A 23,870-nucleotide genomic window follows, 5' to 3' on the forward strand; every position below is an offset into this window, starting at 1 on the left:
CCACTCCCCCCCCCCCATTTGAAAAGCACATTGCAGCCACTTGCATGCTGGGATAGCTACCAGAATGCACTGCTCTCTGTCGCATTGCAAGAGCTGCTAATGTGGCCACGCCAGTGCGCTTGAATCTGACAGTGTGGACACACCGCAGCGCTTTTCCTACTGTGCTCTCCGAGGGCTGGTTTAACTCACATCTGCAAGTGTAGCCATGCCATAGTGTGGATGTGAAACACCGCTTTAATTACTGCAGATGGCTGTACCTGGACTTAAGTCAACTTAATTTTGTAGTGCAGCTCTACATGATTGTCTTCGCCTTTTGTAGTTCAAGGATGTTATTTATCTTTATTAATGTTATACTGAAGAAACCAATAAAATAATTTCCATTTATCTAAATAAAATTCCAAAGCAATATCACAAGAAAAAATGAGAAGTATATGTGTAAGCCTTCTTTTAACTTGTATGGGCAACCAGAGGTTGAAACAGAGGGGCCAACTTTCCCAGCTACCCTAAATTGCCAAAAAGAAGGAGAATGTTGTACAAAGCTGAGATTAATCTAGAAGCCGAGAGACAGAGAGAGAGAGGAGCTGGCACTGAGAAGAGAACTTGCTGTGAAGGAAAAGGCTGATTTAAAGCTAAATTATGTACTATCTGAAAAGAAGTTTGATTTGTTTCTGGCTTGAGGTGAGTGTCCAAGCCAAGGAGGTTGTTAAACGCTCATCCATTTTAGGCTGCAAATTAAGCAATTTCCCAGTCCCATTGGGACATTTTAACTTCTTTTAAAGAGCCAACTTCCATTAACTACAAGTCAGTATCAGATGGATTCCATTACTTTCAAAACTGGTAGGATCGATCTTGTTGACTGTAGTTATGAATTGCAAGATGTGGTATACATATCATTTTAGTGATTTCTGGGGGAGGTGGAGAGGCCAGTGTGGTTTATTTATTTAGATTTAGAAGACAGCAAGGGGTGTCTCACCATAGAAATATAAAACCGTTGAAACAAATGGGATGCGGCAGCAACTCCAAAAAGCATGTCTGTCTCTTCTCATATTATATGGATCATCATCATGCGGACATGTTCTATATTTATAATGTAAAGAGCATGACTAAACAACATGGGTGCTTTCATTATGGAGCTTTTTTTGAATGGGTGAAGTACTCTGCTCTGGTTCTGGAGTAGCAGACAAGGTATCCTTGACTGTTGCAACCTGACTTAGAGATGGAAAACTCACCAGCCTCTTATGTGAGCAATAGACTTTTTTTTTTTTGGTAGTAAAAAGAGACTGCTCACTGTGTTTAGCTTAAAAACTTTAAAATCACTTGTAAAGCTTGAAAGTTTTTCTTCTAAATATAGCTTTCTGCTTGGTTTTATACGCGAAATTTAAGATTTGTCGACCTGTTTTTCATGGAGGACTCTATTATGATATCTCAATAATGAGTGAAATTTGAACAACTGAGAGGGCAAGGAATATTTAGATAAACTGTTGAAAACACTGTTTTGTTAACACCTATTTAACTCAAACAGCTGGGAGAAAAGATCTGTGAGAACATTTCAGCTAAGGGCTGGGATAGCTCGCATTTCAGCACTCTGGTCCTTTAAGCTTTCCTGCAGACACCAGACTTGATACTCCTGATAGCTTCAACTTGCGTTTAAAAAAAAAAATTTAAAACAAACCCACCCTTTCAGGCCTTCTTTGTACTTAATAAAGGAGCCAAAATATCACAAAAGCCAATTTCTCCCTTTGTGGGTTGCCTGTGACTTCTTGGGATTAGGGAGAGGACAAAAGGATATCAATGTATGCTGCTAGTGCTACTATCCAGGGCCTTGCTTTTGGGTAGTCAGCTGAGGCACCTTTCCCATTCTGAATGCTTCCTGAGAAGAGAGTCAGGCAAAGATGATTATGTTCTCCTTACCCTGATAGGCCTCAATGGGATGCTCTGGTCCTAGAACAAGAGGTTACAAAAAACCCATTGGGTTCTGACAATAAAGGAATAGGCCCAAGCCAGGATGTACAAGAAAGATGCAGTCATAGTCTCCCCTGCCAGTCACCAATATCACCACTTCAGGCCCTCAGAAGTTACACTTCTCATCTTATCAGTTTTTGGTGGGCTCAAGCCATTTAAGTCTGCTGGTTCAGGGAAGCCAATTCACAGATACAGACAAGATTAAAAACTGCAGCACTGACAATTTACTCAAACTCGCCAACACACCTTAAAACAAAAACTTTCCACTGCTGGCAACAGGAAAAATACCATTCAAAATTTATTAGGCTAGAACAGAGATTTCAGAGACAACCTCTTCTCCATGGCAGAGGTTATGTACCATCCCTCATGTCTCTCAAGGGTGAACCTTTCCAAGGATGTGCAGCCTCCAGTAACTGCTCTGCAGATTGCTTCCAGTTCACTGGGGAGCATGTGGCAACTCAGCTTGAAGGATCACAGATATGCTCTCAGCTTTTTTTAAGTTGTTTCGGCTAACTTAGAACTATTTAAACAACATTCTTGGAGTCACTAGTATCTCAGATTCCTCCACATATCAAGTACAATGTCAATGCTAGCAATAGAGCAATACTTCCTGCTCAAGACTGACTATCTGCAGGCAACTGGGACAGAATATTACAAACTGGAAGTCCCGAGTCATTAAATTGTCTTGCCAGTGGGTGGTATGTGTCCACCTGCTACAGAAACAACCACTAGTTCCTATTTAAAATGTCCACTTCCCCACCTCCAGTTGATGGGTAAGGAGCTCAATTTCTGCAGTCATGTTCTCAATCTTTGTGTTCAGTCTTGCACTGGCTGTGTGCTGGACTAGTCCTTTGGTGTAAATTCAAGTAATTTGTAGGCCGCTTTAAAGTTATACTGGATTCAACAGACCCCAGAGGAGCTATCACAGCAGCAGAGGATCACTGGGAAGCCTTGGTTATTCCTCCCCTCCCCCCCATTTTGTGCTGTCAGTACAGCATAGCTAAGGATCAGGGCTGAAAGCAAGCAAAGTAGAGGTCTTCCTGTTAAGTGTTATTACAAAAGGCCTACATAAAATCAGAGAGCAATCTGCAGAGAACGTACAGTGACGCTTAAGCATCTTCACCACATTCCACAGAGGGAATTAGGTAAAATTTTCAAAAGCACTGAAGTCTCATTGAAACTCAATAGGATTTGGACATCTAAATTCTTTACGTGCTTTTGAAAATGTTTCCATCCTAAAGCTTATCTTGAAGCTTGATGCATGCTGTTTCCTTTGCTGTGGTACTCAAACTTGCAAATTGAGTACCCCTCCAACATTTTGCTACAGCTCTCTGATGATGGTTGACCACATCGCTCTTGTGCAACTTGGATAAACTTCAAATCAGGCACTGAGTGTAAGGCTTCTGCGTACTCCAACCTCTTTAGTGCTATTCCCCACAGACCAGAACCTAGGGCTCAGGGCACAGACTTCTTTTCTATAGCTTAGTGAGCACTTGTAATCACTGGTGAGGCGGTGTAACAGTTCAGAACACTTCAACCCCAGTCACATACAGGGCACATGATCCACAGCAGTGCTCCATTTTAAATATTCCTTCCTGAGAACAACTACAGGCAAACGGTCTAACTTTTCAACTCCAGTGCTTTGTAAGTTCTTCTATGTAATATCTGAATGATTTCATCAGCAGGCAACTAAATGTCATAGCTGAATTCAGACATTAAATGACCAATGTAATGGGTTACAGTTAATGAAATGTTATCTCTTTTACACACATTGTTCAGTAATGTTCAAGAAATGTGCCACTTTTTGTCTTACCTTTGTATTTGTTCCAAACTCTGGAGCAGAGACAGAGATCATTGTTCCTATTTCAGTACTCAGTTCATTTGTGGCTTTGGTTTCTTTTGTCGAAACAGGGTCTGGACTCCTGACAGCGGTGGGACTGGGCTTCTCCTGTCCCTCGGGCTCTCCCTGCTGGGCATCCTTCACCTTTCTGTTCTTTAGCGAACGCTCTTTCCCAATAGGACCAGGTTTATATTCTTTGTTTTCTACTGGACTCAAGTCTGGAAGCTAAATTAGTGTTTTAACTTGTCAGTGTTGGCTGTTTGTTTTTTTAAAAACAAGGAAGTTGTAACGTAAAATCTTTATATGCTCAGGAGAGTAAAAAAGTCAAAACATTTTGTTGACATCTACCAAGACTCAAAAGTCTGACTGTTCCTTGAGGGTGTAAACAGCAGGTTTGGGGTTTTTTGTTTGTTTTTTTAAATTAAAGAAAGGGTAGTTTAGTTAGAGATGTTAATCTGGCAGCAGATGAGTACCTGAAACATGTCAACTGAAAGCACCAATTACCAGCAGGAAGCCAAAGATCTAGACTGAAGAGCTACTATGAGTGCTATATCAAATGGCATAGGATTAAATTGTCAGTCTAAAGATTAAAAGTGACCTGCAAAGAAGAAAAAGTTGCACTAGTGAACTTTAAAATATATTGTCTAAAGAGAGCCCCAATTTTTTTTTCTAGCAATGTTTAACAGATTTTTTTAGCCTTACTAATATCAGGAATATCAAGTCTTCTGTTTTTTGCTGGAGCCCTAGAAAAATGGAGGTGGAGGGTTCTCAGCCCTCAGCTGAAGAGACACTGCGGTATGGATATTTGCCAGAGCATTCCTCCACAGTGTTTGCACTAAAAAGGTTTTAAACACAAACTCAAATTTGCAAGTGTTTTCCTGTCTTCTTCTGCAGGAGTGGTGGCTGTGATGGTATGTAGCTATATTATAAATGTTTTAAAATGTAAATTTGATTACTGTATAACTGTGTTATACAGGGACAGCGTTGGTCTGTGGCCACAAAGGAAGAATAAGTTTAATACCATGCTATGACACTCAGAAGCCACTCCCTTCTTAATAGATGGTGACACCAGCAGAGGGTGGACTGCATGAAGCAGTTCAGTGGCTACTACTGTGGGGCAGCAGGAGCAGCATAATGTCTCTTTAAAGCTAGTGGGCTAGGGTAGGCAGGGCAGCCCTCAAAATCCTACTACATTAATGGAGACTAAGGGTGGGAAGGGTAGAGACTGGCAGTTTCTCTCTCACCACAAGTACTTCATGGCAAGGAATGAGGAGGTTAATTGCTCCAGAGGCAGGTAAAGAAGACCCTTCTTTACATGTCTGCCTACTGGGAGGCCCCTAAATGGAGACAAAGACAACTCCTACCCAGAGAGTTTGCACCTGTAGGGCTCAAAAAGTTGTTGAGAAAGGAGGGGAAAACGTGTTGGCTACAGTGGCCACTTAAGTCCCTCACTCCTGCAGCAGACGGTTCTGCCTTACCCTTCCTCTCCTCTCCCATCCCATCCCCGAGCACAGTACATTGCAGTGTAGTTAAAGCAGTAGAACCTTCTAGTGCAGAGAAGTCCTAAACGTTTGAGCCTTAACTAAAAACTTTGGGTTTAGTTTTACTGAAAATCTCTTCCCCCAATCAATAGCTCACTTCATTCTCTTGTCTTATGCGGTTATAGTCCTACCAGCAAAAACAAAGTAGAGAAGACCTGATATTTGTAACATAGAAACAAGCAGAAAAAAACAGACTGTCTACCTGTATAATCTGTATACTTTATAAGGTAACAAAATGGCATTTTTTACCTTTGCAGATCACCTTTACATAAATCCAATACAAGTGATTTGACACACATACAATATACACACTTTCTTAATGCAAGACTGAGTTCAGTTATATTTTATAAGGTTGTTGATTACTAATGTATTTTCATCAAGTCAATTACATGAACCTTTAGTCTGAGTAGTCCTCTGCTGCTATTAACTTTAATTATGCAAATATCACTGGATTACAGGCTACCTGGTCAGTGTAACAGTTATAATGACCTTCAATTTTCTCAGTTATGATGGGGTAAGTAACCAATTTGTCTTCAGAAAAAAACCTAGGGGGGGTCCCAGTAGACAAGTGTACTGGGACCACTGCTGGGACTCAGGCAACAGGAAGAGGACCTGGGAACTCAGGGCTGGGGTCAGTACCTTAACCACCAACTTATTCCAAAAAGCTGGAGAGGGCTGCTGCAGGGTGAGAAGCTGGTGTTCTTCCCCTATTCCCCAACTTTTCTTGTCCCCCTATTTCCTACAAGGCTGTGTATTTGGTGAGGAAGAGAGGTCAAGACCGATTTGGTTAGCAGACAATCCAGTCTGTCCTATACCACAGGAGTTTTCTCCTCCATCCTCTCTAGACTGCTAAATATTCCTGTGGGGATAAGCACTTTGGCATACAACAAGCAAAGGAAGATCAGTTAGGGGCTCTAAACATGACAGTATAAATAATATAATGTATATACACAATTTTTAAAGGAAAACCAAGATTGGCCATTTATTGATACATTCATTGTTATGAAAAAGTGACTTTAGAGACATCATCCCCACTTTAAAAAAGTAGGTTTGGATCTTATGAAGGAGGCTTAGATTGCCCAGACAGCATATATTTGTACTTTAATCTTTTTACATGGCTGATTTGGTAACTGTGTAAGCTGATGCACAGCATCTTCTCTGACTGATAGACAGTGGGAAAAGAGGTCTGTCTTATTTGGATCGTACTTGTAACAGTTCCTTTAATTTTTTTCAAGCCAGTTTTGGTATTTTTCCTTTTGACTGGACTTCTCTGCCACCCAGGAGCCCACTAGACAGGCTTCTACTGTTAACTAAAGATCTTCTCCCTTACCTTTTGTGCTTTGATGGGTCCTGCCCGAGGCTGCTTCTGTCTTTGCTCTTTTGGTTCAGGTATTTTGTCAGTGGGCTTCTCTGAAAGCACAGGGCCAACTTCACTGTCACTACCACTAGAAGCTGGGGCTCCAAATTGAATTGTTTCTATTCCAAGCTCGACTCCACTTTCCTGTCCAGACTTTGTTCCCTAGTTAAGGTAACAACATACATTAAAACTTCCAACAAATTCTCAACCAGAATGTTGCCTTAAAATAGGCTTTTACCTTGATTTTAATGTAGTTATATACTTAAGCATACAAAAGTCAGGAAATGGAACATAAGCACATGAAAGGCTGGTTAAAATTTGATGCAACCCACATGGTCCTTATTTTTAAAAACAAACTGTGACAGTGTACCCCACAAGGCTTTATGGGGGGGTGCTCAAATGTATGTATGATATAACTGGAATAGGGTTTTGCTACATATGCCATGGAACATATCTATGTAAAGGTTATGATCTACTGGTTATGTTCATCCTAGTTGTATGCAGGCACCATCCGTGTGGTCAAAGTTATGAACATTGGCTGTATAATTGCTTGATTTCTAAGTAGCCTTAGTTAGAACATTTGATCACTTCTTGGGAAAGGAATGTGCAAATTAGGTGCTCAATCAGGAAGCACTTAACAGACAAAAGAGCTTGGAAGACTCCAATCCACATAAGAAGTCTACCTGAGGACATTCAAGGTAGCATGTGGGTAATGGCTACTACCTGCAAGTCCTGAGTCATGCATTGGCATGTGACTTGCCCATGTGATTCCGAATCTCCATTTTGTGACTGGATTCTACACAGGGTGAGGAGGGGGTCTCCAGCCACAAGATAAAGTCTATTTAAACCCCTGGGAGACCCCTCCATTTTGTCTTCAGCTGGCTAAAGAAGGAGCCTCTCCACCCCCCACCCCCCCCAGGATACTTGAAGGAAACTGGAACAAAGGACAGTAACTACAGGGGGTGTGAGTGTGAGAGTGATTGCTGGACCCAGGCTAGAAGGAGTTTAGCCTGTAAAAGGGAGCATTCTGGAACTGGTGAGGATCTTATCTGTATTTAGTTTGATTAGACATAGATTTGCACATTTTATTTTATTTTGCTTGGTGACTTACTTTGTTCTGTCTGTTACTACTTGGAACTACTTAAATCCTACTTTCTGTATTTAATAAAATCACTTTTTACTTATTAATTAACTCAGAGTATGTATTAATACCTGGGGGAGCAAACAACCGTGCATCTCTCTCTATCAGTGTTATAGAGGGTGAACAATTTATGAATTTACCCCACATAAGCTTTATACAGGGTAAAACGGATTTATTTGGGTTTAGACCCCACTGGGAGTTGGGCATCTGAGTGCTAAAGACAAGCACACTTCTGTGAGCTGTTTTCAGGTAAACCTGAAGCTTTGGGGCAAGTAATTCAGACCCTGGGTCTGTGTTGGAGCAGACGGGAGTGTCTGGTTCAGCAAGACAGGGTGCTGGAGTCCTGAGCTGGTAGGGAAAATAGGAACAGGGGTAGTCTGTGTGTGTGTGTGTGTGTGTGTGTGTGTGTGTGTGTACACACACACACAGTATAAGTTTTAAACAAACAATTTAATACTGGTACATAGTGATGATGATTGTGAAGCTTGGTTGAGGTGGAGGAGTCAGAGGGTGGGATATTTCCCTTACTGCTAAATGATGAACTAGCAGTTGGCTGAGCCCTCAAGGGTTAACTCTCTCTCTACACAAGGCAGCAGGAATGAGGGAGATATGTGCATTTCCCCTAAGTACACTGCCTTGTTAATTAGATCAGCTTGCTGTTAGGCAGCTGCTGCAAGTTCCCTCCCTCCTGAGTCCTGGTCTGTCCCCCCTGCTCTATGGAAGATGGGGTAAGCAGGGTGCAGGAGCAGGGGGACACTGACATTAGCCCCCCTCTTCCTCCGCCCCCGCACAGCAAACAGGAGTCTCGGGGAGCAGCTCCAAGGCAGAGGGCAGGAGCAGCACATGGCAGTAGGGGGAGGGACTCAGCTGAACTGCAGGCAGCTGCTGCACAGGGAACGTAGGGAAACGGGGAGCTGATAGGGGGCTGTCGGTCCACACTGGTTCCAAGCCCCCACCAGCTAGCTGCAAGGGGCTGGTCTTCCTGCAAGCAGTAGACAAAGCAGGTGGCTGCCAAACGACGTTAGAAGGGAGCATTACACAACTTTAATCGAGCATGTTCCCTAATTGATCAGCAACATAACAAAACGTTAACCAGGACGGCTTTAAGTGAGGCGTTACTGTACATTTGTTTCTGAGAGTTGAATCTTAAAGCATTTGCTAAACTAGTACTCCATAATCAAACTAACAAGTTAACTGCTGCAAGTTTATTGGTTTAAGTTTTATAATTCTAAACTATGAAATTTACAAGTTTTTCTAATTACTAACACTGTCTCAATAAGAATTTTTGCTGTAACTGCTCTCAGTAAGAAATTAGATAATGCCCTGGTCTACACTGGGGGTGGGGGGGATCCATCTAAGTTACGCAACTTCAGCTACGTGAACGTAGCTGAAGTCGACGTACTTAGATCGACTTACCGTGGTGTCACCGCGGTGAGTCGACTGCTGCGCTCCTCCGTCGACTCTGCCTGCGCCTCTCACGGCGCTGGAGTACAGGAGTCGACAGGAGAGCGCTCGGGGGTCGATTTATCGCGTCTAGACTAGACGCGATAAATCGATCCCCGCTGGATCGATCGCTGCCTGCCGATCCTGCGGGTAGTGTAGACACACCCAATCTATATTATTCAGTAATTACATTTAGCTAAAGAAAAATAATACACAGTTTGAAAACACTGGATAATTGTGACACAATCTCCTTGGCAAAGGGTCCCCTGGATCTTTGCAAACAACTCCTCTTAGACCTGACAACACTGCTTACAAGGTATTTGTCCATAAAGGGTAACATATAAGGCCTCTGTTGAAAGCTTGCAACTTACTGATGTTCATAATCATGGCATGGTATGTGTACAGATAATATCGGAGGAATAATATAACTATACTGAAATTTATGCCCTTATGGTCTTAAGGTTAAAAGGAGTCACCTTGGAGTAATGTTACTTGGCGACGGCCTATTCATGCAGGATTGGATTACCACTCCTCCAAACTTAGCCAGTGATGTAACGCAAGGCTCAATGATCTAATATTGCCCCATCATAGAACAGACAATAGAAAACCATCACAGGCAACTTCAAACAATCAAAACCACTTGGAGATGAAAAAGCAACATTATAACAGACCATGGATTGCCCTGCCTATGAATAAAGACAAAAGACTGCTTCAGTATAAGAGTGGGGAGAGGCACTCTGGATCCATTCACTGAGGAGACATCTTGTAGAATGGGGATATTTTTCATGAAAGATTGGCTCTTGGAAGTCAGCCAGCTCTACAACAGATGGAACTTTGGGAGAGAGGGGGACCTATTTTATTAAATAGGAAAGTGTAGGTCCCAGTTCATGTTTTATGATTTTGGTTTTTGTATTGTAACCATTTGTTTCCACCACTGTCTTATTTCTAGTGGAATCTCTATTCTTTCTTAAATAAACCTTTTATTTCATTATAAGTGTTCTGTACAGTGCTCTCTGCAGTGATTTAAGTAAAACTGGTAACTGGAGTACAGAGGATTTCTGTGGGTAACTGCTTTCAGGGTCTGGATATCACATGGGAGCACTTCAAGGGAACTTGGAGACTAGGGAGCACCTGCTGTTAATTTGCAAGGAAAGGACAGGGCTGGCATAGCCCAGAGAAGAGGAGAGGGCTGCTAGTGGTAAGGAGCTAAACACCCAGTTACTACAAGAAAGACTCCCTCACTCTGGAGGCAGGGGGCAACAAGGTGACTCTCAGTCCTGGGTACTTTGAAAACTGTCACAATAATCTTATTTCATTTGTCCCACCATCTGCAAGATACAAATTGAGTTATCTTCAGATGTTCTTGATTGTTTTTAGTTTTATCCTTACCTCTGGAGATGTAGCTGATCCAAATGATGTCAAAGGCTTATTCCATGCACTGACTGAAGGGGGTTGTGGTGGACTAATGGGTCCCACTAAAAGTCCAGAGAATACAGTGGAGTCAAAACTACAATTAATCCATGGTTATTTAGATTCATAAATACACAACTGAATGGACAATGAAACCACAGCTACTTGATTTCACAGCGTGTTTGATTCTAGAACTTCATTTCAGCTTTTAACAGTAAGTCCCTTATTAAGTCAACCTCGATTGGCCTAATTAGCATATTTGGAAACATGCACAAATTTGACAAAGAAACCCATGTTTGAGACCAATGGCAGTTACTTGTACACTGGGAATACAGAATGTGGTGACTGCAGCAAAGAAGTTACTCAACGTTTTATAGAAGAGCTCTCTCATCTCAGGGAACCTGGGAGACTATCGCTCAGCAGTCTTGCAGAACATTTCATAGCAGCATATTCTCTGTGCCATATGAGAACTATACCTGCAGGCCAGGATGTTTGAGATCTCCAGAAACATCTCTCACCAACCCAAACCCTCCAACCACAATGTTTCTCTTCTATCCCTCCCAGGCAAAAAGAAAAAGTCAAAAGATGCCACTTACATTTCTTGGAGATGTCATTAACAACAGTTGTTGATGTCACTTTATTTTCCCATAATTCAGCCCCTAAAGCAGGATGGGACTGTGCATTCTGCAGAGCTTTGCCTGTTGCTGTATATTCTGTGCTGCTTGTTCCTCCTGTTGTCTGGTTTTGAGGCTGAACTGAAGCCTGTGGCTGGCTTGGAGTCTGCGATGCACTCTGAGGCTGTACCTGTACTTGTGCCTGAGCTTGTACTTGCTGTGCTGCTGCTGCTGCCGCGTGCTGTTGCTGCTTTTTTGCAAACCTGGGAGGAAGCTTGGAATTCTGACCTCTTCCTTTTTCACCTGAGCTCTTTTTGGTCCAAACCTAAGAATAAAATTGACATTACAGAAGGCTAAGCCATTTAGAAAAAGTCTGTATTTTTCTGTCAGTTGTAGAGTATGGGAAAAGGACAAAGCAGGAATCTTGAACATTTTTTCAGAGACTTTTTTCTAATGTACTAACCATTTGAATAATGAAAAAGTTAAACATATCCCATGTTTTTGGCCAAGAAATTTTCATATAGAATTGTGACACAAAGGCAATAGCCAGGGGCGGCTCTATGTTTTTTGCTGCCCCAAGCACGGCAGTCAGGCAGCCTCCGGCAGCACGCGGATTCGGCGGTGTTTATGCGGGTGATCTGCCGGTCCCGCGCATTCGGCGTGCCCGCCGCCGAAACTGCGGGACCGGCAGACCTCCCGCAGGCATGCCGCCTAAGGCTGCCTACTGCCGCCCTCACGGCAACCGGCACACCGCCCCCCGCGGCTTCCCGCCCCAGGCACGCGCTTGCTGCGCTGGTGCCTGGAGCCGCCCCCGCAATAGCATAACAAAGCATTTTTACTGTAAGCCCAAAAGCAAGCTTTCAAGTTAGTTACAGTAGCCGACATATTAACTTTGAAATACCCAAATTACAGTGGCAGTGGGTATTGAAAGAGTAAGGCCTGGTCTACACTAACCCCCCAAGTCGAAGTAAGGTACGCAACTTCAGCTACGTGAATAACGTAGCTGAAGTCGACATACCTTACTTCGAACTTACCGCGGTTCAGACGCGGTCCACACGCGGCAGGCAGGCTCCCCGTCGACTCCGCGGTACTCCTCTCGCCGAGCTGGAGTACCGCAGTCGACGGCGAGCACTTCCTGGTTCGACTTATCGCATCCAGACCAGACGTGATAAGTCGAACCCAGAACTTCGATCCCCAGCCGCCGAACTAGCGGCTGGGTGTAGACCAGCCCTAAGAGGCACAAGAGGAGAAACATAAGGGGAGGCAAAATGACCTGCATAACTAAGGCTAAACAATTTCAATTAAAAATTAACTAGAATACTGCAATTTGAATGATGAAAAACAGCTGTGTGGAAACAGATTTTGCACTGTTGCATAGTCCTTTACAAAAAAATTTGCAAGTGTGTAACTGCTTGTAACAGGTGCAAAGGATGACGTTCTTGATCAACATACCTGCACTGTTTGTTCTTCCTTCTTTCTGCGCTCCTCATCTTGCAAACGTTTTTGTTGTTTCTTTGACACCACTTCAGTAAAGCCATCATCATTCAAGTTAGATGGAAAGTCTTCAATTACTGTCACTTCAGGATGGTCATCAATGATCACAACACCTGCAGATGAGCCAAAAATGTACATTTTTTCCTTCCATTTCAACAGTTTCAGACCCAATATTAAGAATTTTGGAATAAAAACAAATTCCACTAGCACTGCATAGCTTCATACAATTGCAGCCAAAGATGACCATCCTAGTAATGTTTAAGTTCCCTCACGCAGACCATCCTTTTGCTGGTGGACTTCAAGAAAAAGGATTTAATACAGAAGCCTTCAATTAATGGCTCTTCAAAGAGAGACCATACTTTGTACAAAAAAGTTCCATAAAACAAAGAGCTAAAGAAAAACAGTGAGTAGTTTAAATAGAAAAATGATGCATTCTGGACACTAACTGCAAACCTGTCGGTGTTATTTATTGAGTTTACAACAGTAACATCCTCTCCCGTTTTCCACGTGCAAAGAGATACAAAATACCTGATGACAACATCAGGTGTGGAATGATAGCTTGAAAAAAGTTACAGGAATGAGACTGTACAAAAGAAGTGTCCCTCTTAAAATAGGTAATAACTATTTTACATATGTATACACAAATATAAAATTTTATTACCCATTTTTAAAAGGGATACATGCCACAGGACTCATTCATTGCTGCACAGGAGGCAGTGTCTGAATACTGGGATATAAACAGCCTTTAAAAAATATGCACCAACTTTTCTTCTTTCCACAGTTCCCAAATATATCTAATTCCAGAAGGAGGAACGCTAATGTATTAATAGGTTTTTTTGGTTACCACAAGTTTCCATCAACACATACTTGCATAGTTGTTGAGGTCAAATTGGGATAGAGCATCCACCTTCTCCTTGGGTTTCTTTGGACCTGGTTTGGGCTCATCCCTCTTTTTGCCACTGGCATCCTTGGAGGTCTTTTGCATTACAGCATTACCACCACCTTCTTCTTGATGCAAGGAATTACTGATGGTGGGATCTATAGCAGTCATGCTTCCTGCTTGGTCTTCAAATGGCCTACATCAGACAAAATTATAGACAGAACTAGCCACCATCCCCAGAGTAACCCTCAGAAACAGCAAAACCACATCTGTATGCAGATCACATTACCGCGTTAAAAGCATCTACTGTGCATCATCATTAGCTGGCTAAGATGTGTGGCTACTGCTTTATTAGTTCCCCATTGAGGCTGCACCTATTAGTGATGCTTTCAGATTTGGAACACAGACCAGTCAAAAAGTCAACATGCACAGTAGACACTTTAGCCATATAGGTGTAAGCATCGCTAATAGGTGCAGTCTCAATAGGAAACTAATAAAGCAGTAGCCATATATCTTAGCCAGCTAATGATGATGCACAGTAGACCCTTTAACCATATAGAGAAGGTACAACATTTTCATTTCAACTGCCATTCTTTCACCACACTGAATAAGTGAATGACCCATATCCACCCCAAATGTGAAGCTAAAGCCTCCACTGAAAAGTTGCTGTGTAACACACCATAGACATTTGTAGACTTTGCAATATATGCTCCATATTTAATTGGGTTTGGTATAAGTGCAGCATGGACTTATTGATATGTTAGTAACAACTACTGCAGCCAGTTGCAGGCCAGTGGAAAAACTACAGAATTCTGCCTTTTTGTTGTCGAACACTGGAAATTCTGCAAGTATTATATAAAAGCTTTTTCAATGTTTTATAACGGAAGGACCAACAGCTTAGAATATTCAGAAAAAGTTTTCAAGACAGGGCATTGCTAAAGTAGCCAAGTCTTCAATGGGAGTTCAGCAGTCCACTACATAGCATTCCCTAACCTGGTGTAGAAGATGCTGTCAAACCATCATGCAGTTGCTACAAGGCATGAGAAACCAATCCCAGAGACGAAGGGCAGGCTTCAATCAGATTAGCATGTAAAGGTAAGCATAACAATTTCATTTCTAATACTGAGCAACATGCCCAAGTGGAGCTGAAAAACTCTCCTTAACTGGAGAGTACATACTTCATTTAGTTAATTGATTTTCTACTAGAAATTGAGATGGGGGTCCTGATGGGATAAATACAGTGAAAGGATTAAAGCAATAGACTGTAGAGTTGTGATTTAAATCAACTGGATTATGTTTAATGCTAAGTTTCATGGGGATGAATGTAGTTTACACCTGTGACAACAGAGTTGGCATTTTTCTGCCAAGGTGTTTTAACATGGTACACTGATACTGGAAAGCTCTGTTCTTTTCCCCTCCACTCTCACAGGCTTGAAGTGATTCAGATGAAAGCTTCCTTTCTGTACAAAAGGCCCAAAACAAAAGCCCAGCATTGTGGAGCCGTCTAACACTATCCTCCACTGACCATGGTCAGATTATGAATGGCTATGCAATCTGCAACAGGAAATTAGTGAAAGTTAGAGCCTTTTGTGTTTGTACAGTAACTATATATTGTGGGTGCTACTGGAAACAAATAGATACTTACCCTCGTTTCCCACTTCTTAATGGAGGGCCACTCCGCCTTTCACTCCTAGGCCCTGAGAAATTCCTTCCAGCCTTTGGTGGCCCACTGTTGCCACGGCGATTCTGGCGATCTATTCCAGGCCGCTGACTAGAGAAACTTCGCTTAGATATTTCTCTTTTTGGAGCTACGGCATTTTCTCCTGCTTTGGCAACTATCTGTGTGGTCACATCTGCCATTTTTTTTTCATCCCTCTCTCGCCTCTCATTGAAGTCACTACTTTCTGAGGCAGTTTCCCATTCTTCATTTGCCTGGTCTGAAGAATTTTGATTGGACAAGTCTGGTGTCTTACTCCCTGAAATATCCAAAGCAGTGCTGGATGCTTCATTAACTGCATTAACAACTGTAGCACTTGTCGATGAGCTAGTTGCTGCTTCATTTATTTTTGATGCAGCTTCCCTTTCTTTTAGACGTCTAAAGCGTGGTGGTTTATCTTGCCTTGGTGGTCGTGCAGGCCTTTGCCTTCGAGGCCTCTCTCTAGTTGGATCAAACTTCCTCTCAAATTTTGGAGGTCTCTTATCAATGGGCACAGGACCATAGTGTTCATGTCTTCTTGGTGGCTCCTCCTCTTCCGGTTTAATGATCTCTGTTTGCCTTGGATTCCACTGACTGTCTCTATAGCCTGGCCTCCTTAATGTAGATGGTCGTGGTGGGCGCCCACCTGGATCCCTACCACCACGTCTATACATTCCTCCTCTGCCACGTCTTGAAGGTTCTCCTTTAGGAAGGAATCCTGGTTTTGGTTTATTCTCTTCCTCCCTGATATAAGTTTTCTCTAGGGATCTATTGTCAACTCTAACATTGTTTTCAGGTTTGAAAGACAGCAGAGGCTTTGGAGGTTTCTTGCCATCAGCTCTCTCCTCTCTCTTTGGGTGTTTACCTTTGCTTAAACTGTCTTTGTCTGAAAGAAGAGTATCACTAGCACTTTCGTGAACTTCGCTGTCAGAATCAGTTTCTGAACCTCGCTGTCTTCGCCGTTTGGGGACTATTTCAAAATCAGAACTCTCACTACGAGTTTCGCTTTCTTCTCTCTGTCTAAGAGGCCCCAAAGGCACATGGTCTGCCCTAGGCTTAGTGTCTCTATAATGTGGACAGTCCCTATTATGGCCTCTACCTCCCCGGCCTCGTCCTCCATAAGAACCTCTGTAGCTGCGACCCCTAGAATAATACTCTCCACGGCCTCTGCCCCTATATCCCTGATCTGGGAACCAGTCTCTATCCCGAGCCTCTTTCCAGTACGTTCTGGGTGGTAAACCAGGTTCTCTCTTTACTGGCCTGGTTTCTAGGCGAGGTTTCTCTACAATATGTTCTTTGCCAACAGCTCTCTCTGGTTGTTTTTCTTCCTTAATTGTGTTAACAGGTTGCTGAACAGGTGGTGGCTGGACTGCAGGTGATGGCTGCTGAACAGTAGGTTGCTGAACAGGTGAAGGCGGCTGGACTGCAGATGAAGGCTGCTGGGCCGCAGGTGAAGGCGGCTGGGCCGCAGATTTAATGGCAGCCTCAAGTTGACTGCTCTCTGTACTTTCTGAAATCTGAGCCGTATCTTGTGGTATCTTTTTAGCTAAAGAAGCACTGTCTGGGGTGGACTTTTCTGGCTCTGACTGAGGAGGTGACAGTTGTGCCTGCTCCTTCTTTTCTGTCTTTTCAGACTTGCCAGCTTTTTCATTAGCCAGCTTTTCTCCTTCCTTTTCCTTCCTCTGCTCACGTTCTTCCCTCTGCTCACGCTCTTCTTTCATATCTCGAAGAACAGGTTTTTTAATAGGGCCAGATCTTCTTACTGGTCTATCACTACCTTCTTCTCGTCTGCCATAGCCTGGCCTGGGACCCCATCTGGTTTCAGATTTAGGCTTGAAAGGTTTTTCAGATTTTGGCCCCTCTGATGTTCTATTACTCGTGAAACCTTCTTTTTTTGGCTTAATCTCTGGTCTTTCTGCTGTCTCAGCATACCTACTACTTACTTTAGGGACATTTGGTATTGTCTCATTCTTTTGCTCTTCTGATTTTAGAGAATGACTTGAACCATGGGAAATGCTTCTCTTCAAAACAGAATGACTCTCTCCTCCGGGTACCAGCTCTTCCTGAGAGCTGTGTGCAATGTTCTCATCAGCTACTTCAAAGCTAACTGCTGGATTAGGCATGTCAGTTTGGAGAGGTTGTATGTCTTCCAAAGACCTGCTTGGGAATTTTTGTACATCTACCTCACTTGGTTCTCTAAAAAAGTCTGTCTTTTGTTGAGAATCCAACTGGTTGTGTTCTACAGGGTAAGCAGTGGTAACAGCAATTTGTTCTTCTTCCAAATGTGCTTCAGACCTAAGTGAAGAAGCAATTAAATAAGTTTCTAATGGAACAAAGTTTAATTTAACCATATTTACAACTGGATTCTCTAACATCCCTGTAACATGTTAAAGGACTTTTGCCTCATCTACGGAAGTTTTAAGAGGAGGAACAAGGTATCTGTCATGGTGTGAGGGAATCTATTATTGTTAACAGTTAAGTCAAAACTTTGAATGAGCCAGCATATTAGTAAATTATCACCACAAGTACTACATCAGTTCAAAGTAAGTAAAAGTAATTACTGGGGTCACATTTAAGAAAGTGTCAACAGAAGCTCAGAGGCTGACTGAATAAGGATCAAAATAACCATCTGACCATCTTATAAGCAGTTTTATTTTCATAGTTAACTGATTTATCAGTGTGAAGTGGACTACAGCTGTTCAAAGTGGAGACCACATGCAGGGTGTCCTGCCTGATTCCTGAAACATGGGGATGTATCACAGTTCCCACTACTTTGTACCTGCAAACCCCCCCCCCCCCCTTAATAACTAAGCCAATCTCTATCTATTAAGGATTAGGATGAGACATTCATGGGGCCAGATTACTTCATATCCACCTACTATGGGGTTCTTGGGATACTGTCAGGGATAGGATACTAGATTAGATGGCTCAAACCTGTTGTCCAGTATAGCAATTCCAATGCACACACAATTGTTCAGTCACAGAACCTTTGAGTTAGGTATGGACTCTTCCTTGCATCTTCCTTAAAACCATACCTGTCAGCCAGATGCCATAAAGCATAGCTGGTTAAATTTAATAACTCACATGTCCCTAAGTCATCCGTACCTATCTCCTTGGTAGCAACAACTGATCATGATCACTGACTAATTCACAGTTGCAAGTATGGCCTACATATCTAAACAAACATAGGAGTCTGGCTGACATGAGTGGCACGTAGAAATACACAAATCAGGCGGGGCTCACCTCAAATCCTCAGGCTCTTCTAGCACTTTAGGAGGAGCACTAGCCTGTTGAGGTTCTGTATGGGGATAAGGATCTGAACCCCACATCATGCGGGGCTCTGACAGTGGTACAGTATGTTCTCTTGCCGATCGAGCAATATGTTCGAATGAATCTGAACCAGTTCCTGACCCTTCCATCTGGTCTCTTCTCATTAATGGTTTGGGAGGCATAATTCCTGTGATCAAGAGATTCAAGTTAAACAGTTGAAATTAATGGCTCAAAATACATTGATTATTGTGACACAGAGCCAGAAAAGGTTACACAACTAGCAGACTAATTGACCCAGAGTCAACCTTTAGAGATATATTAGTAGATAATGTTCATGTTTTGTGTGTTTACATATCTAGTTAGAGGTTGACAATGTAACCAAACAGTTCCTGTCTATCACTGTATTCTGTTATTCAGAGATCAAAAGGAGATATTAACATTGAAATCAATTGTGAATGTAATGATATCACAGTCTTAGTTTCTCTTTGAAGTATGTAACAACTACCTGTAAATGGCAGGAGATAGCTACATGGATTAACATAAGGCAATTGCCTAATTACTGGTGATGCTTAGGAAATAGGAGGTTACTTCAAAGACACTATTCTTCACTCAAGGAACACCTGCTGTCAAGAGGCTGACAATAGCCTGCAAAGGGTCTATAAAAACTCTTGGGCCCTGATCCTTTTCATCTTAGATCTGCTTAAGCTTCATCAGGGGGAAATCTGAGTTGCAAGACTGAGGTCTCCAGTCCCATCTGGAACACCCTTATATTGGATATTTGGGCATTGGTCTATAACCTGATGAACTGATTCTGGGAAGGACTCTTTCCAACTCTAAAGCTCACCATCTCTACTATGAAACTGAGGTAAGAACTCTATTCAAGTCTGTATGTATAATAATCTTTTAACCAATACTCTCTTTCTTCTTTCTTAATAAATCTTAGTTTTAGTTAATAAGAATTGGCTGTAAGCGTGTATTTGGGTAAGATTTGAAATAGACATTAACTTGGCGGGTAATGTGTCTGATCCTTCGGGATTGGTAAAACTTTTTTCATATGATGAATAAGATCTTCAGAGTAACCAGTAAGGTATTGCAGAAACTGTTTTGTTGCTGGCTTGGGGAATCTAAGTATTAGAATAACTACCAGTTTTGAGGATTGTCTGCCCTAAATGAGCTCTCTCAGCATGGCATCCCTGGAACCCCAGTCACAATTACATAAAAGACAGGATTTGAAGAATTTAAACTCTGGCTACGCTGAAAAAAAAATCAGCAGGATGATGAGCAGAGAACTCGTATACTGATGTCCCCTTCTGACACTTCCCCATCAAGTACAGGGGCTGCAGGAGTCGCTCCCACCATACAGAGCCTTCTGCTCATGTTCTTGCTGCCACTATTGGGCCTCCTGCCCTAGACATCCTCAACAGCAGCATCTGACAGCCTCTACTATTCCACAACAGCAGCAGCATACAGTAATCTGTTATTTAGGTTTGGTTTACATTCAGTTCAGGTTTGGAAAGTATAAGGGCTAGAGTTTCACTTAAAGCTTTGGTTCTGCAGAAATTGATGGGACTTGCCCAAGATAGGCTCCTAATCACCTTGGGCAAGAGGATTTTTCAAACCTTGAATATCAAGAAATTAAGAGGGAAAGAATATTCTTGTTACATTACTTAGAACAGATATTTCTACCTTTGTATTGCTTCCCCAAATTCTCACCCACCCTGTGAATGTCACCTCACTTTCCCTTCTCTTTTCACATGCCAGCTAGCTGGAGAGTCCCTTCTACCAGACATTTATCATCTTTAAATCCTGGCTTCAACAGGAATTAGAGGGGTAGCCGTATTAGGCCTGGTCCACACTACCCCCCCACTTCGGACTAAGGTACGCAAATTCAGCTATGTTAATAACGTAGCTGAATTCGAAGTACCTTAGTCCGAACTTACCGCGGGTCCAGACGCTGCAGGCAGGCTCCCCCGTCGATGCCGCGTACTCCTCTCGCTGAGCTGGAGTACCGGCGTTGACGGCGAGCACTTCCGGGATCGATCCATCGCGTCTAGACAAGACGCGATAAATCGATCCCAGAACACCGATTGCCTGCCGTCGGACCCGGAGGTAAGTGTAGACGTACCCTTAGTCTGGATCTGTAAAAAGCAACAGAGGGTCCTGTGGCACCTTTAAGACTAACAGATGTATTGGAGCATAAGCTTTCGTGGGTGAATGCCCACTTCGTCAGACGCATGACAGGGATGCAAATGGCAATACTGGAGATTAAAAGCATGTTCTGTGCTGAGATAACAGGCTGAAAACTTTGAAATTATTGCTGCAATGTTTCATAAGTGCTAGTATTTGATTGCTAGCATGTGAAAACTATGTATCCTAGAACTGTACACTATTCTGAAAAGTCTTAACCTGCATTACTCACATTTTCCACAAACTTGGGTCAAAAATGAGATGGTTGGCCAATGGTGGTGAGGCTTATAGCAAAGTTTTTAACACAAACATAACCAGTCACTACCACATCACTGCAATATAGTAGCAAACTATGTTTTTATTTTATAATCATGTATGGGAATGCAGTAAGATACAAGTATAGTGCACCATTTTTCTAATGAGATTGCCTGATCTGATATTTATTCAGAAAGAATTTAGTACTTCTTTACTGGCTTGATGTTTCCAGTCAGTGGACAAACAGTGGGTTAGGGAAAGAATCTTCTACTGTTCAAAAATACTGCGAGAACGTTCACTGAGAATGCAGGCTGGGTTTTACCTGGATGCATAGGAGGCATATCAATAGTAGGCCTTCCTGACATCATTCGTGGGTCCATGTAAGGCTGCATCATAAGCCACCGTGGATCAAAGCCCATAGAAGCTAAATGCTGAGGATGTGGCTGCATGGGCTGGTAAAGGGGTCTATGCTGGGGAGGAGGGACAGGACCACTGGAAGGTTGTGATGGAGCAGACTGTGGAAGCACCCCTTGCTGCTGCTGCCACTGTTGCTGTTTCATCTGTTCCTACAACGTACAGATATGCAACATTAAAAGAAGGCTCATTCATAATATGAAGTGACTTGCATGCCATTCAAATAATCCTTGGAAACTAGCGATAAGAGCCAGTTATCTCCAGAAAAGGATCTATCAAGACTGCAGAATTAGTTAATTTAAGGACAAGGCACAATAATCCAGAACGTGTCAAATGCATGGGGATAAACTGGAGTAAAAAGATTAAGGGGAAAAACAGGAAATAGAACAAATAAAATTGAAACGCCCTCACCCCCAAATTAGCTACAAAGTCTGCATGGTTTTCAGTGAGAAGCAGGGCAGGGCAATCTGTACTGTAATACAGAAATTTTGCAGGATATCTTTCAGGCAAGTTATTTTATAGATTTAATACTCAAAGGTATCAACATGTATGAATCCTTTAGGAAATATTGATTAACATCACATTCTACAATCCCAACATTCTGCAAATACAGATCAATGGTCTACACCCAGCAACTGGTGTAAAAAAAACCCACTACATTTTAACAACGCTTTTATTTTTGGCTCAATTGGACATCTTGCCTTCATAGAAAAAGGCAAATAAACTGCCTCTATAGAAGTATCCCTGCCAGTACTGCAGACAACAATACAAGACTGAAAACATTCTAGTATCTTTATGAAAGATATCACCCAGTAATGAGTTTCATCTCCAGTGTGAGGATTAGGAGTCCCAAGATCAGACCTATACTCCATTACTCAGTGGTAAATAAGCCCTTTATTTTTTGATGCTAATGGATTGGTTGCTTACCTGTTGCCTCTGAAATCTTGGTGGCAGCGACTTCTGAAACTGTTTAGAGTAGCCTGAGGAAACAGCAGGTCGAGGCTGAGACCCTGAATCTGGCTCACTTTCATGAGCCACCTGTGAACTCTCTTTTTCATTCCGACTACTGTCTTGTCTGGTAAAAATTGGCTGTCCCTCTGCTATAAAAATATTCAAAGTTAGTTTGCACCTACCACATGTATTATAGGTCATAAGCTAGTCTTCACTTTCACATTAATCTGCTGCCTATCAGATAGTCAGTGTATCCTAACTTTAAAAAGATATGGCTTTCTAAAGTGAAAACACCCTGAATACTTATCAATTTATTCTTTTAGTGTTCTGCTAAGCTAATTCTATTAATGAAAAACAAAAAGGTTACAGTGGAGAAATGAAAATTAGTCACTGGAGACCACAGATCAACAGCTACTAATTCATCTCACATATGGAGTATATTCTATTGTTTACCTAAGTAAACTGTGTAGCTAACCGCATTGCTGTTTATGTTGTAAAATTAATATATATATAGGATTGCTATGCAGCCAAGTTTATGCTGACGTACAACTCAAGTTTTGAATTGCCTGACTTATTTTGATTGTGCAACCTATAGGCTGATTTACAATAATTTTGCACTTAAAAAAAAAAAAAAAATTTGCCTGTGCTTAGTAAGAGCTGGTATGTAAATAGCCCCAATTAGGTGCTGAAGAAGACCAAAATAAATGGTGGAAACTAGTGGATGCTCTCAGCACCTGAGGGTGTGGGAGGATAAAGACAAAGAAGAGAATTAGGTGCTTAAGCTCACAATTTACTACACGTAATGGATGAAGTTTAAATGTGTGCTTGTAGCAGCTTTTTTTTTGGGGGGGGGGGGAGAAAGACAGGGGGGTTACTGTTCTGCAAGGCTGGATTAACAGAATAGTAACATCACAAAAACATCTGTTTACTTATACTATGCTGCCTGTATCTTGGCAAGACTGATGTCTTTTTCCCTCTTTATAAGAAGAAAGCTTAGATTTTGCAGAATGCAGCAAAAATTGCAATGTGTGGGATTCACAATTTTTTCCATGAATAACTCATTTTCCTGGTGAAGTACAGCATTCAGGTCTGGGTCCTGAATCAATTAGTGAATTGGGGTTGCAATGTGCCCATGGCAATGTGTGTTGCATATGATCAAAGATAACTGTACAAATTAAAAATCCTGAATTATATTAATCCCAGTGGTTCCTTATTTTTAAAAAAGGACAGCCTATAACAATTCATACAAACCTTTCTCTTCCTTATTACTGCTGTTTTCACTTTCTTCTTGTTTTTCTACTATTACAGGTGCTAGCACTGGTTCTTGAGGCTCAGGCTTCTCAGGCTCTGGTTTCTCTTCTGTTTTCTCTTTCTCCTCCTTTTCTCTCTCTTCTCTCTCCTTCTCCTGTTCCTTT

General features: G+C 42.1%; 1 protein-coding gene across 1 annotated transcript in view; it reads right to left on the minus strand.

Annotated features, from left to right (window-relative positions):
• LOC112107412 (protein PRRC2C) overlaps positions 1-23,870 on the minus strand; it is a 112,921-nt gene that overhangs the window by 43,666 nt on the left and 45,385 nt on the right. The window contains exons 12-22 of the mRNA XM_026656194.1: positions 23,707-23,870; positions 22,432-22,604; positions 21,413-21,656; positions 18,622-18,835; positions 15,328-17,673; positions 13,670-13,878; positions 12,761-12,915; positions 11,291-11,633; positions 10,674-10,759; positions 6,674-6,862; positions 3,776-4,027 (exon numbers count right to left, since the gene is read on the minus strand). The exon at positions 23,707-23,870 is cut by the window's right edge and continues 410 nt beyond it. Coding sequence (XP_026511979.1) covers positions 3,776-4,027; positions 6,674-6,862; positions 10,674-10,759; positions 11,291-11,633; positions 12,761-12,915; positions 13,670-13,878; positions 15,328-17,673; positions 18,622-18,835; positions 21,413-21,656; positions 22,432-22,604; positions 23,707-23,870 — 4,375 coding nt within the window. The remainder of the gene's footprint in view (positions 1-3,775; positions 4,028-6,673; positions 6,863-10,673; positions 10,760-11,290; positions 11,634-12,760; positions 12,916-13,669; positions 13,879-15,327; positions 17,674-18,621; positions 18,836-21,412; positions 21,657-22,431; positions 22,605-23,706) is intronic.

The sequence above is a fragment of the Terrapene carolina genome, unplaced genomic scaffold, assembly GCF_002925995.2.
Source record: "Terrapene carolina triunguis isolate 2854851 unplaced genomic scaffold, T_m_triunguis-2.0 Scaffold212, whole genome shotgun sequence".
In the NCBI taxonomy this organism is placed as follows: Eukaryota; Metazoa; Chordata; order Testudines; family Emydidae; genus Terrapene; species Terrapene triunguis.